At 35.9% G+C, this 14,749-nt stretch overlaps 1 protein-coding gene across 7 annotated transcripts in view; it reads right to left on the minus strand.

The window, feature by feature from the left end:
* LRRC28 (leucine rich repeat containing 28) overlaps window positions 1–14,749 on the minus strand; it is a 125,172-nt gene that overhangs the window by 44,651 nt on the left and 65,772 nt on the right. For 4 of the 7 annotated variants that reach the window (XR_001904641.3, XM_017960949.2, XM_031668306.1 and 1 more), the window contains one exon: window positions 2,961–3,072. The exons of 1 other annotated variant lie outside the window; for it this stretch is intronic. Coding sequence is in view for 5 of the 6 variants with exons in the window: in XM_017960949.2 (XP_017816438.1) it covers window positions 2,961–3,072 (112 nt within the window). In the remaining variant the exon portion in view is untranslated. Of the gene's footprint in view, window positions 1–2,960; window positions 3,168–14,749 lie in introns of all 7 variants that reach the window. 2 more of the 7 variants (XM_017960951.2, XM_009210972.3) reach the window with 1 other exon arrangement.

Consider the following 14,749-nt stretch of genomic DNA (forward strand, 5'->3'; position numbering starts at 1 on the left):
GTGTGCAGGAATCTAGGCAGAGCTAGGGCTCTAGAACCAGATGGCATTGTGGTAAGAGCACATCTGAGTATCAGACAAGAGAAGAGGGCTATGGATCAGACTCTGGCAGGCTCAATGTAGCCAGTAGTTGTATGAATGGTTTACAGCTGAGACAAAGAATATGTAACAGAATAACCAAGACAAGAGAAAAACAATTTATTAGGAGCACACCTCCAAATTAAGGAACCAGGAGCTCTGCTGAAGTTGTAGGGGCCGGGCAATGGAATAAGAGTTACTAGCACCAAGATAGATCTAGATAACAGGGTTCAGGCCTAGGCTTTTATAAGATTTCTGTTGATGCAGAAGCTACTGACACAAGGCCAGGTGGAAACAAGTAATTGGGAGCACCAGGTTGGTGTACAGAGTGGGTAGGTGAGATAAAGCACTAGCCTCCAGCAGGTAATCTTGTTAAGTGAACAGAGAGATATATTGAATGAGGCCAACAAGAGTGTCACTAGGAGTATCTTGAGCCCAAAATGGCAGAGCCAAACTTTGACACTGGAAACGGCCACAAACAATACGGTGCCACAAACAATATGATGCTCAATACGGTTCAGCCCTATTCCCAAATAAGGTCCCCCTGTAGAGAGACCATGTCTGAAATAAGGAGACAGCATGCCAATGTGGCAATGTAGGTTTGGAATCAGACAAAGCTCAATTCTGTCTCTTACTAGCTGTGACTCTGGCAGATTACTTAACTTCTGTGAGCCTCAATTTCCTTATCTGCAAAATTAGGTTGCCAATAACTTTTATAATAATAGATTTTGCATTAAGGTTTTGTAATAACTAAATTAGTGAGCATATTAAATAGAATACCTGGCCGAAGGCTCAGTGCTCAATAAATGATAGCTATTATTATTCTTTTTTTTTTTGAGACGGAGTCTCGCTCTGTTACCCAGGCTGGAGTGCAGTGGGCGGATCTGATAGCTATTATTATTCTTACAAATAGTCATAGTAGTATACATAATACCATTATTGCACACGGAAACACTCCTTTTTACATATATTGTCTATAATAACAACAACATTATGAATAGTAGCATGGGCAACCCCAGACTTAACAAGCTAATCTGTTTCTGAAAGTCTGAAAGTCAAACCACAGTAGGTTAAAGGCTGCTTACAACGAAATTTGCAACTTTACTCTGAATCTGGTGTTATGCCAGTAAGTTGCATTCTATGCCACACAAATAAAACCATCACATCCTTTATCTCCCTCCCTCTCTCCCTCCTTGCCTTCCCTCATGTATTGCCAGCACTGACAGCAACATCCTGGCAATCACTTGGAAGGCAGTTGGCACTGGTATAGGTCACATTTCCATCTCCATTAGGAAGTGGTAAGTACAAGTTTAGGTACTTACTACAAGGAGAGGAGGTGAATGTGAGGGGAGTAAAAACAATTTTTTTTAGAGACGGGGTATTGGTATGTTGCCCAGGCTGGAGAGCAGTGGCTATTCTCAGGCACAGTCATAGCTCACTACATCCTTAAACTCCTGGGCTCAAGTGATCTTTCTACCTCAGCCTCCTGGGTAGCTGGGACTACAGGTATGCATCACCACGCCTGGCTCAAGAGTAAACATTTTTTAAGTCAGATATGGTAATCTACAAGTTGTATCTTCTCATTTGAGAGTCATCTACATTTGTACAGTGCTTTCTAATTCTTATACATAAACTATCATATTCGACTTCAAAATAACTGTAAAGGAAGCAGGATAAATATGATGTCTGGCTCATGGAAAATAAAATTTATGAAGCTCAGAGAGGTTCTGGTGACTTACTCCAGGTCACACACTGTGAAATGGTGGAATCAGGCTATAACCTGGATCTCTAGATTTGTAATTTGGTGCTTGTCCACCATAATTGGTCTATGCATGACCTGTGGGGTTAGAGCAGCAGGTACCTTTATTTTTAAAAATCTATTTATATTTGATATTTTTCTCACTTGAAAGAAGCTCTGATTTCTTAGAAATGTAGCCTGCTTCTGAAACGGCCTCATTTTGTTAATTTTATAAGTACAAAACGTAATTATATTTATGGAAAAAAATAATCTCCTTAAATTTGATTATCACTTCAATTGATTTTAATGTGTTCAGTATTTTAAAGTTACCTTGAACATATTAAATTGAAAATAGTATGTGCATTGTATTATGTTGGAAAATATTTCCTTTGGGGACTAGTAAATTATTTACTGCCCTCAGAGATGAATTATTCACTATAAAAATGCTTTTATGAGTAAAATCATATGATGCTTATTGTGACAGTTTAAGTTTCGAAGAGGCCTCATATTTAAATTTTTTTAAGTGGCACGTTTGTTTCTTACAAGTTAACAAAATTATTCAGCTATCTACAAAATAAATGTACTGTTTTATTCAAGGCCCATGTACTTTGACATATATTATGTCAAAATGAGTCAGCTACAGCTACAGTGGATAATACGTTATTTTTTAGCCAAGCTGACTTTCTAGCTCAGCAGGAAGTTCAGCCAATTTTAAGGTCTTTAAAGTGTTGTAATCTGGTTATTTGACAATACTAACTATTAGGATACCCAGTATCAATTTTCCTAGGGAGAAGTCAACACCTAAGCCAATACTTGTACCAGTAGCTATCTTTTCATATTGTTCAATACCTTACACACACACACACACACACACACTTTAATTCCTTTCTCTGAGGAAATCATCTCATATATTTTGTCCCTAAACACAATTTTAGCACAGATTTCTTTTTTAAAGTATAAAATCCCTCACTGAAATAAATTCCATTTGTTAACTAGGAATGACACTTTGTTCACTGCAAAAACAAACTTAGAGAAGCAATCATCAAGATAAACACAAGGAAGGAAACTAACTAATTGGTTCCAGTCAAAGAAACAAAAGCTTTCCATCTTATTCTTTGGCTGTTTTACTTTAAACACAATTACTTACCAAGTGGCAAAAATGCAAGACGGTTTCCAGCCATGGAGAGCTCATTGAGGCTGGGCAGCTGGCACAGATGGCGCGGCACATACCATAGACGATTTCGGTCCACAGTGAGGTACTGCAGAGAAAGGCACATGTGAAGCCTCTCGGGTAAAGTTAGCAAACGATTGGTAGAAATGTCTAGTGTCTGCAGCTCCTTCAAATCGCCAACCTCTACAACCAAAATCAAAATTAGGATAAATTGCATCCTTATGAACTGAAATAAACAAAATGAATCAATATTATAACAGTTTAACCAAAGGAAATCAGTAGCTGCAACTATTTCCATAAACATGAATGCTGAAGTACAGGAGTTTTGGTGAAAATGCAAATAATCCAACCTAGGTGGATGTCTTTAAATTACCCTGCCAGAATTTCTTAAATGGAGAAAAGGGCCGGCTGGCATGGAGAAAAAAAGAGACACAAAGTGGTGAATCTGAACCAGAAGTCTGTCACTATGGCTTCTGCATCTTGATGAGTCAAGTTTGTTGCCAGGGTGAGAAAAGAACAATTACAGTCACTTCAAGGAACCTGGTTTTTGCTACTTGTGTGATTTTACCATCCATCTAAGAAGAAAATAGGAGATTTATGAATAATAGCAATGAAGTAAGTGCAACTTGTTCATATGAGCTAAATAGATTTCTGGAGTAGAAATTAGAATGTCTTTTGGAAATGTTCATCATGGTAAAGGTTTTAACAATAAAATGAGATACAGTTTAACTAACATTTTTAGATATTGTTTAGGCATGTGGCACCTTTTAAAAAACCCAAAGTATACATACCCTATAAAGATTTACTTTAATTCCCAAATTAAATACTTCCATTTACTCCATAATTTCCTCATCATTGATGCCTACAGTTGTCATCTGTTCCATGGTGAGTATAATTAGGTCCTTTTCATACATCAAATCACTTAAGACTTGAGTGAAGATTAGGAAGTTCCTTACAAGGAACTTAGTCCCTCAGGGAAAAATCACCATTTTAGGGGAAGGACATTTACTCTTTTCCAGGACAGCACATTGTACTGAAGACCTACAGTCAGCACTGTGCAGGACAAGTCTACTTTCACATCATGGAGACTTAGATGTCGAAGACCACTCTTCCCCTTCTTTCATCCTGTCCCTATTCCTGAGCCATTCCTCCCAGGTTAAGATTTCCCAGGCTCTACCACTTGACAGTACCCCTCTGTGCACATTCCAGTTTGTACAACAGTTGGATTCGTATTAGCTATGTCTTCTCTACTGGATAACAGTCTTCTGCCATCTTGGATGCTCAACTGAACAGAGTAGCTTTTCTCATTGCTACAGACCAGGTGGTGGTAAACTATGGCTCACAGGTCAAATCTAGCCTGTGGCCTGCTCTTGTCCTGCCTGCAAGCTGAAACTGGTTTTTTTTTTTTTTTAACATTTTTAAAGGATGGTAAACAACAATAAAAACAAAGAACACATGACAGAGACCATATGTGGCTTGCAACACCTAAAAATATTCATTATCTGGCCATTTACAGAAAAGGTTTGCTGATCTTTGCTACAGACCTTTTGTTAGAGAATTTAAAATAATTATTTTACTTTATAAAAGTAATACAAGTCCAAAATACCCTAACTCGTAGTTATTTTTCTAATATTTACAAATTTGTGCTGGGAAGTTCATACATTACTGCTCAATTTCCTCAATACTGAACAAAATATACACCTGCAGCGGAGCAGGCAGGTAGGATTCAGTATACAGCCTGTGACTCTGAAAGGGAGTTTTCTACTTGAACTTAACTAGTGCACAGGAGAGTCAATTTCATGCTTGGCTCCCCTGGCACAGTATTCCACCTTGCTAAGCCTGTCTATCTCTTTCACAAAAAAAAATGCTTCTGATTTTGGGTGTGTGGGGATAAAACATGAGGAAGAATCATCGTGTTTTATAAGTCATAAGAAGAAATACAAAGAAAAAGAGAAAAGAACTAAATTTAAAAATCAAAAAATGACTATGTGGGAGAGAAGAGCAACCAATCTCAAACTTAACATGGGCAGTGTCAAGACAAGAATGAGACAAGGCCTCTGCCATTGAGAAGCACATCACACACAACCAACAAGGTGCAAGAGGAGCTCAGAGAAGGTTATGTGAAGGCTTGGAGAAACTCTTCGAAAATTTACTGGAGATGGGAATTTGAATAAGGCACAAAGAAAACACGTAAAGGATTCCCAGCAGGGCATGGGGGCGGGGTTAAAACCATGAGGAAAGGCATGCAAGTGAAAAACTAAATACAGCTTGCACAATGGGCTCTTTGGGGACCAACAAATGACAAAGACCAATGGGAGAAGAGCAGAAAATAAATTCAATACAGAGAGACAGAGTTTGGTGGAGACAGGAATGATAATAAATATTGGGTAGAGGAGCCTGGACTTACCATTGTGAGAATATGACATCTCCTGAAGAATCTTAAAGGATGAAGGGATGTTTTTTGGAAAGGTTAGACAGGCAAATATGCAGAAAGCAATGATATGGAAGGACATACTAGGCTGACAAAACAAGTAGGCATTTGACTAGAACAGATGCAGTGTGATAGAATTTGAAGACAAATTCCAGAGGTGCTTTAACGAAAGCATGAGGTAGGCTTGATTTAATATGAAAAATAATAAAATAGGAAAAAGTCAAAGACAGTTACAAGCTTCTAGACTATTACACTTTAAGTGTGCTGATGCCAATTCTAAGAATTTATTTTTATAGAAAAACAATTAAAATGTCATCAATACCTCTGAATTGCATTATTTACAAACCATCTACTTAAAGGTATTTGAAAAAAGTCCATCAAAATGTACATGGAAGCAAGTAAAATAAATGATTTTGAACATATTTCAAAAATAATTAAATGTGCAAAAAAGTGTTTTTACATGGCTGCAAAAATTACTAAGGCCTGCACTTTTTTTTTCATTATTGTAAAATGGGGCAACAAGGTATGATTATGAATTTAAATTTTGATGAGAAATATTAAAAGACTTAAACTTGATAAAGACCAAGTAGGATAAATACAAAGAGACCCACACCTATACACATCATAATCAAACTATAAAAGACAAAGATACATAAAAAATCTTGAAAGCATCAATAGAAAAATGGCTCATCATGTTCAGAGGCAACAAGAAGATAATTAAAAATATACAGTTAAAAAAAGTTGGCACAGTAATTGAAATTGCACACTAAAAATATTTATCTAACATTAAAAAAGGCAATAAAAGGAGAGGTACAGGGAAAAAATACAAGATATGTAGACTACACATGGCAAAATGGGTGATGTATTAATAAACATAATCGTATCAATAATTACATTAAATGTGAACAGACTAAATAACCCAGTCAAATGGGAAGGCTGTCAACTGCATAAAAACCAATATGCTATCCATAAGAAATACACTTTAGATTCAAAGGCACAAATAGGTTGAAAAGTAAAAGGATGGAAAAAAATACATACCATGCAAAAAGTAACATAAGAGAGAGCAGCTATATTCATATCAGAAAAAAAACAGACAAGAAATACTATAAGAGGCAAAGAGGAAATATTTCATAATAGTAAAATGGATAATACTTTAGAAAAATAAGTCAACTATAAATACATAGACATCTAACGAGAGTCCAACATTATATAAAGTAAAAAACTGACAAAACTGGAAGGACAAGCAGACATTTCAACATGATAGATGGAGATTTTAATACATTACTCTCAATAAAAATAAAACAACTAAACAGAAAACCACCAAGAATATAGAAAACTTAAAACTACACAATCAGCCAAATGGGCCTGGGCCATAATTCTAACAGACACACTCCTGAGAACCATAATGCCAAATGTTGAAATCCTGAAAGATCCAAAATCCCGAGTGTAAAATCTTGAATGAAAATCACAATCCTGAAAGATCAAAATCCTAAAAGTATAATTCTGGAGAGAAATAATTTTTAAAAATTCCTTTTTAAAAAAAGACATGTATTTATCTTATAAAGAGGGTTTATTTTAGAAACATAAAAACCTAACAATACTTGATAGGTCACTTTACACAATAAAATAGGCAATAAAAACATATATTTTTGCAAGTATAAACACTCAGATATATTAATCATAGGTGCATGGGTATAAGAGCTACAAGCAGAAAAACCATATTCATAAGGAAATGTGTCAAAAAGCAAAATGCATAAATGCATACCACTATGCTTGGCAACTGTGTGCCGCCAGCTTTATAACTGCAGTCAGATCCATGAAATACCGTGTTGAACAACCTAAGTCTTCTGAAGAGATCAATGAAAAACTATGACAGGTCAACCACTGAATACGCAGTTATCCATATCCAAAGAGCCAAGATCTCAAGAAATGTTATCTTTCACATATGCAGATGTACAAAATGGACATCTCTTCATTTACTGAGGAAGTTTCAACCTTTTTCATACATGCACAGTGCTTATACCCAAAGTTAACATTGTAATAATGCACTTTCGTGGACTCAAATTTATAAAAATGCAAATTAGAACTCTCGAAATGTTTACACAATTTATACCTCCAGTGTTGGAAATTATGCGAAGATGAAATGCTCAGCATAACAAACTGGCACTATGTGTGAAGGGGCAGAAGTTGTACACCATTGAAAAATTTGGCAGGGGAGATTTCTTGTATTTTTTTGTTTGCATTTTCACTTCTAATATCTTCAAAACACTCTCTCCACTTGTATTTGGAGGGTGGTTGTGGTCTACAAATTTTTGAAGTGTATGCTGTCTATTTGAAAGTCTGGTTATTGCTTGACCACTACAATTAAGTGATTTTCTGTATTCATAGCACCAATTATATTTTAAAATTTATCTTTTACCATTAAGTAGCCGCATACACTTAATTTATCACAGCGTTTTTGCAAGCGAACAATTTCACTGATCCCTTCCATTGTGTTAGAAGGAATATGGTAAGAAGGAATGATACTTGGCTTCCCCAATACCAAATCTGTATTAGAGGTTTTCAAAGAGACAGAACCAATAAGATACGTATACAGATATATGAGAAAGGATTTATTAGGGGAATCAGCTCATGTATGAGAAGTCCCATGACAGACTGTCTGCAAGCTGGAACCCTGGGATATCTACAGTGTGGCTTAGTCCCAGTCTGAAGGCCTCAGAACTAAGATGCCAATGATGCAACTCTCACTCTGAGATCAAAAGCCTCAGGACCCGGGGGGCTGCTGGTATAAATCCTAGAGTCTAAAGGATGGCAAGCCTGGAATTTTAATGTCTAAGGCAGCAGGAGAAAACGCTGTCCCTTCTCTGAGACAGAGACCAATTCGCCCGCAGTATTTTTCTCTCTGGGCCCCTGGCCTACTAGATAGTGCCCACCAGTAATGAGGGCAGATTTCCCCTACCTAGTCCACTCAGACTCATGTGCCAGTCTCCTCTGGAATACACCTCACAGACACACCCAAAATAATGTTTTACCAAGTTTCTAGGTATTTCTTAATTCAGTCAAGTTGACACCTAAAATTAAGTCCACGAGTCCACTCCTTGTCAACCTGGCACTCATATGCGTCTCCTTAAATCATACCTAATTTCCAAATAAAGACAATAACAAGGTAATAGTTCCACCTAACATGATGCAACTATCCTGGTACAACCAAAATGTACTAAAACTCCTTCCCTAGAATTAGGCTTTTAGGATTTCAACATTCAGGATTTTGATCTTTCACAATTGTGACTTTCAGAATTTTATATGTTAGGAATTCTGATCTTTAGGAAATTTGATCTTTCAACATTTGGGGTTCTCACATTCAGGACTGTATCTTTCAGGATTACGATCAGCACTGCAACCAAACTGACCTAATTTGACATCTAAGAATACTACAGCAAAATACACACATTCTTTTCAAGTGAACTTGGTATATTCTCCAGGACAGACCACATGCCAGACTATTAAGTCTCACATTTAAAAGAATTCAAATCATACAAAGTATGTTCTCTGATCAAAAGGTAACTAAATTAAAAATCAACAACAGAAAGAAATTTGGGAAATCCCCATACTTGGAAATTAAACAACACACTTCTAAATAACCCATAATAATAAAATAAATCAGAAGGAAACTTTGAAAATATTTTTGCCAAATAGAAACAACCAATACAAGACATCAAAATTCATAGAATGTAGCCAAGGAAATGACTAGGGAGAGATTTAAAGCTTCAAATGTCTGTATTGGAAAGAAAGTTCTCAAATCCATTTCCTAAGCTTCCACCTTTAGAAAGGAGAAAAAGAAGTAAAAACTAAATCAAAATAAGTAGAAAATAATAAAAATTATAGTAGATATCAATGAAATAGAAATCAGAAAAGCAACAGAAAAAAATGTCAATGAAAACAAAAGTTAGTTCTTTAAAAAGATAATAAAATTGACAAACCTTTAGCTAGACTAACCAAAGCAAATAAATACATGCACAGAAAAAGAAAACTGACTTGAATTACCAAAACTGGGAACAAAAGATGAAATATCACTATTAACTTTACAGAAATTAAAAAGATTAAAAGGACATACTATAATATGAACAAATTTATTTCAATCAATTAGCAATTTATCTTTCTAAAAAGATACAAATTACCAAATTCAAGAAGTAATTAAAAATCTAAATAGATATATCACAAGTTAAAAAACTGAATTAGTACCCTGGCGCAGTGGCTCATGCCTGTAATCCCAGCATTTTGGGAGGTTGAGGCAGGTGAATCACTTGAGGTGAGGAGATTGAGACCAGCCTGGCCAACATGGTGAAATCTCATCTCTACTAAAACTACAAAAACTAGCTGCGTGTGGTGGTACACACCTGTAATCCCAGCTACTTGGGAGGCTAAGGCAGGAGAATTGCTTCAACCTTGGGGGCAGAGGTTGCCATGAGCTGAGATCGCGCCGCTGCACTCCAGCCTAGGTAACAGAGCAAGACTCTGTCTCAAAAAAACAAAAAACAAACAAACAAAAAAAACTGAATTCGTAATTTTAAATCTTTAAATCCTCCCATAAGAAAGACCAGGTCCAGATGGTCCTTGTCAACCTGCTTTTCTGTTCTATCAACTATTTCAATTCTATTATATATTTAAGGAAGAAATAATATCAATTGTTCACAAACTGTCTCAGAAAATAGGAGGAAAAACTTCCCAATTCATTCTATGAACATTACCCTAATACTAAAACCATACAAAAACATCATAAGAAATCTACAGACCAATATCCTTCATGAAAATAAGTGCAAAAATCCTTAACAAAATATTAGCAAATGAAAGCTAGCAACACTGGAAATGATTATTTATCATGAACAACTGGGTCTGAGATGTTTCTGAGTGTACATTTTTTTAAAAAAGGTGAGAAAGAGAATCCAGAAAAGCAATAAAAAAAATACCGGCAGGCATCATGAACCAGAAATTGTGAGAAATTACTGGATGACAGAAAACAGAAATTAAGTTAAATACAGAAATACCACAGAAAAGTCAGCAGCATCAACAAAGTGGTCAAAGCCTCTGTTAGCCCCCATCCACCCAAGCTAACTCAGTAGCCTGGTTCTTTCCACAAAGTTGAATAGTAACTTAGCTGTATATTTGACTTTTTGCTTTGCCCCAGGACACGACCTTTTAAAGGGCAGGGACTGTCTTGCCCATCTTTGCAGTAACATGCCTTAGCTCTGTGCCTGGAACACAGGAGGCACCATTATCATTTTGCTGAAAGAATAAACTAGAATATGATTAGCATACTGTAAAATGGCAACTGGACCTTAATGGGGGTCTGAAGTTAATTTTCCAGTTAAGAAAGTATACCTTTTAAAACCTTTCAATCATTTTTTATTTATTTATTTTTTAAAAAGCAAAGAACATACCCTTATTTTATTGATAATTTATGAACTGGGTAATGACCAAATCTGGGAACACCACTCTAACTTATATCCTCTACAGAATAGAGAGAAATAGGAAGGTGAGGTCCCCATAAGAGGCCACACTCCAACATCCATACCGAGTCTGTTCGTGTCTCCACCTCCACTGTCGACACTGAGCTCAGCCTATTACCATCTCTTGCCTGAACTCATCCAACAAGCCTCCCCATTGGTCTTCTTGCTTCTATTCTCACTCCCTCCAATCTATTTTCTACACAGAAGCCAAAGTGATATTAAAATATACGTCAGATCATGGTCCTTCCCTGCCCCAAACTCTGCCCTGGCTTTCTGCAGCACATCAATAAAATCTCTAACACCATCTTACTAGTAACATGGTCTCCAGATCAGCCCTGGCCCACCTCTCTCCCCCACCTCACTACAATCTAATTACCTTGTCCTTCCTTCTGTCTGGCCCAAAGAAGCGTTAAGTTATTTCTTCCCTCGGAGCCTTTGAATCCGTTATTCCTCAGTCAGGAATGCTCTTTCCCAACTCTCCAAACTGTAGACTCTTCCTTGTCTTTCAGAACGTTACTATCACATTTTCACAAAGGCCTTCCCTGACTTTAAGTAGATTTCTTATTTCTCAGTTGTAGCATCCTATTTATTCCCTCCCTGCATTTACTTATTTAATTACTCATTCATTTACATGTCAAACCACAGTGTGTACCTCCCACTCATAAGAATAGGGGCTTTGACTTTGTTTGCTGCTATATTCCCCATATTCCTAGCACCTAGCAGAGTCTAGCACATGGTAGGTGCACAGTAAATATTTTTTGACTTAATTAATGTATTCCTTAAACTGCCTCACTTGTTCAGTGGCCACAGACCAGACTTGCAGCTGCACACAAACCTCATACTTACGATTCAGATTTGTTGCTTAGCAAAATTACAACAGTTGTGGACTTTTGAGGAAACTCACAAATCCTTGGAGGAAAAAAAGTGAAATCCAAGACTGCTAGAGGTTTGTTGCACATTTAACATAATTTAAGTTTTCCTTAATGTCTTATAATTATCTCTGTGAATGCAAGTGATGGGAGTATTCTATAAGACATTACTGACAGAAGACCAGCTGCCCACAAGCTAAATAGCCCCAGTCTGTTATGCATTTTCAAATTTGCATGTGTGATCTGCTAAATAGCTGACACAGTTTTACAGAAATAAATGTAATGTGCATAACTTAGAGTTGACTATAAAATAATGTAACTAAATTTTCAGCAGGCATGTCAGAAGTCATGTAAGCAAATAAATATTGCCCTTCAAGATCATAAGCCAGCAAAACCAATCCAATGATATGTGTTCATTCACATTTTTGAAATTTCTGGTTTGAAATTCCCTTAAGATCTTGATACAAAATTTTTTCATGGATTCTAGGGATCAAATCTACCCCAAAATGATAAAGATATGATACCATCAATTACATTGAGAAGAACATGCCTCAAACTCTGAAGGCAGGTCCAAAAGAAAACATTTTTTTCATGTTTAAACAAGATTGGCATCCTCTGAATAACATACTCAATGACAGCTCAGAGGCATTCTTATAACAATGATGTTCTTTTGTTTTTGGAACTATTTAGAAACTCGATTAGATCTTATTTAAACTTAAAAACCATGAAGTCTTGTTGGAATAAATATATCTTCAAGATTAACTAATTTGAAGGAATTAACAATGATCTGACTTTATAAATTTGGAATGTGGGTATATTTGTTTAACTATTACATCATTTTCACATTTGGGAAGGTACAACCAGATCCACCCAGTTTGGCAAAACCAAATCTATGCCTTACCTGGTCTATTTGATGGGCCAGAAAGAGTTTGATTTTGGTTCACATCATGATCCAGTAAGTCTGAAGGAGTGACTGCTTGTAGGGCTCAAACAGCACCAGCATATTTCTCCATGCTCTTACTACACTCCATTATAGCTGCATGCTTACTAGCATGTGTTCCCTCCTATAATTCCAAGTGCATAACATGTTTCAAAGGCACCACGAGTTAATCAGGTGTTGGGAAACTTGCTTTGGAACCTATCCAGCAATTATTTTGGCTCTAAAGAGTGATGGTCCACAAATTTAAACATGAACCTATGTTTATTTTTTTATAACCCTTAGTAATACATTACTTAGGATCTGCCAGTATAGGACACAACTGTCCATATTATAAGAGGCTTGCTATATATTCATAACTTTTGAATATGTGGCAGGTTATATTTAGTAACAAATGACCATAACTTAAAGTTAACAATACCAGAAAGCACACCAAGAAAATTTATTAATCATGCATTTGTCTAATATAAACAATATACAAGAACTTAAAGTTAAAAAAATTAAATCAGCAATTAAGAAGACCTCTTAACAGAATATCTATTATATTTATAAAAGATAATTAAATATTATTTGGGAGCTTTAAAATAAAATACTCCTGGCTGGGCACAGTGGCTCACACCTGTAATCCCAGCACTTTGGGAGGCTGAGGCGGTTGGAATCCCTGAGGTCAGGAGTTGGAGACCAGCCTGGCCAACATGGTGAAACCCTGTCTCTACTAAAAAGTACAAAAAAAATTAGCTGGGAATAGTGGCGGGCACCTGTAGTCCCAGCTACTTGGGAGGCTGAGGCAGAGAATAGCTTGAACCCAGGAGGCAGAGGTTGCAATGAGCCGAGATCGCACCACTGCACTCCAGCCTGGTTCTGTCTCAAATAAAATAAAAAATAAATAAAATAAAATAAAACGTCCCCAAACATATGACATCTGACAAACATAAGAAAAATGAATTTGATTTAAATATTTATGTCCAGGTGTCAAGCTTGCCAATTAATTCCCAGTAAAATTTTTTAAATGTTAAAAACAGTACTTAAAAAAAAATCACACTGTTTTGACATTTTACCTCATGCTTTGTGTGTGACTAAATTATGCACTAGAATTTCATTCAGTATTCTTCCAAATAAGTTATTTCCCAGGTGTTCACTGGGTAGCTAACCAATTAGTCATTAAAGTATTCTTGCTAAATGACAATTATAATATAACTAACTGCTAGAGAGAAATAGTATTTATCTCTTTTTCAGATATATTGTCTTTGATTTTTAAAAGCATTTATTCTAAAAGTTAGCATCTTTGTTATCGCTTTGTGTCTGTACATGGATTTCTATTTGGAAAAATCCTTTATCTTCTTCATTCTTCAAGATTCATGGAGATCACATACGCAGATTTTCATTTTATGTTTTATTTTAGCGATGGTCAATTTTACAGACTTCTTCTAGGTAGGCTTTTTTCTCTTTACTGAGTTAGCACAATGGGGTTTTTAGGCTTTGACCTGAATGAGGCCACTAGGTGTCTATTGTTGGTATAAAACTATTATAATCATTGCCTCAAGAAATATCACAGCATCACAGTCCAGAATAAAAATTCATTTTTTAACTTTACTACTTTGCACAGAATAAGTAAAAGTAATCTCTATTTTACTTGCTGGAAAGAACGATACAATAATGATGACTGCTTTCATCTCACTTTCTAAATTCAAAACAGGAAGAAATTTTAAAGGAAAACATTTTAGTGTATATATATTTCAGATTACCAAATTGATTAATTCCAGTTTATTTCTTTGAAATTCCCATAAAATAATTACCATGAAAAATAGAAAGCGGCTGACGACCTCCCCTGATAGAACACTTGGAAACCACTGGAAAAACACATGCACAACACATAAATTATCTAGTTTAAAAAAACACCTCTCTATTAATTAAAAGAATTACATGTTAAATTCAATATATAATTCTGATTTCTAAACCTTAATATATAGCCTTTGTAAGAAACAATAAGAAACTCACATCACAATTTACATGAAAAACAC

Source organism: Papio anubis, chromosome 7, assembly GCF_008728515.1.
Source record: "Papio anubis isolate 15944 chromosome 7, Panubis1.0, whole genome shotgun sequence".
Taxonomy (NCBI): Eukaryota; Metazoa; Chordata; class Mammalia; order Primates; family Cercopithecidae; genus Papio; species Papio anubis.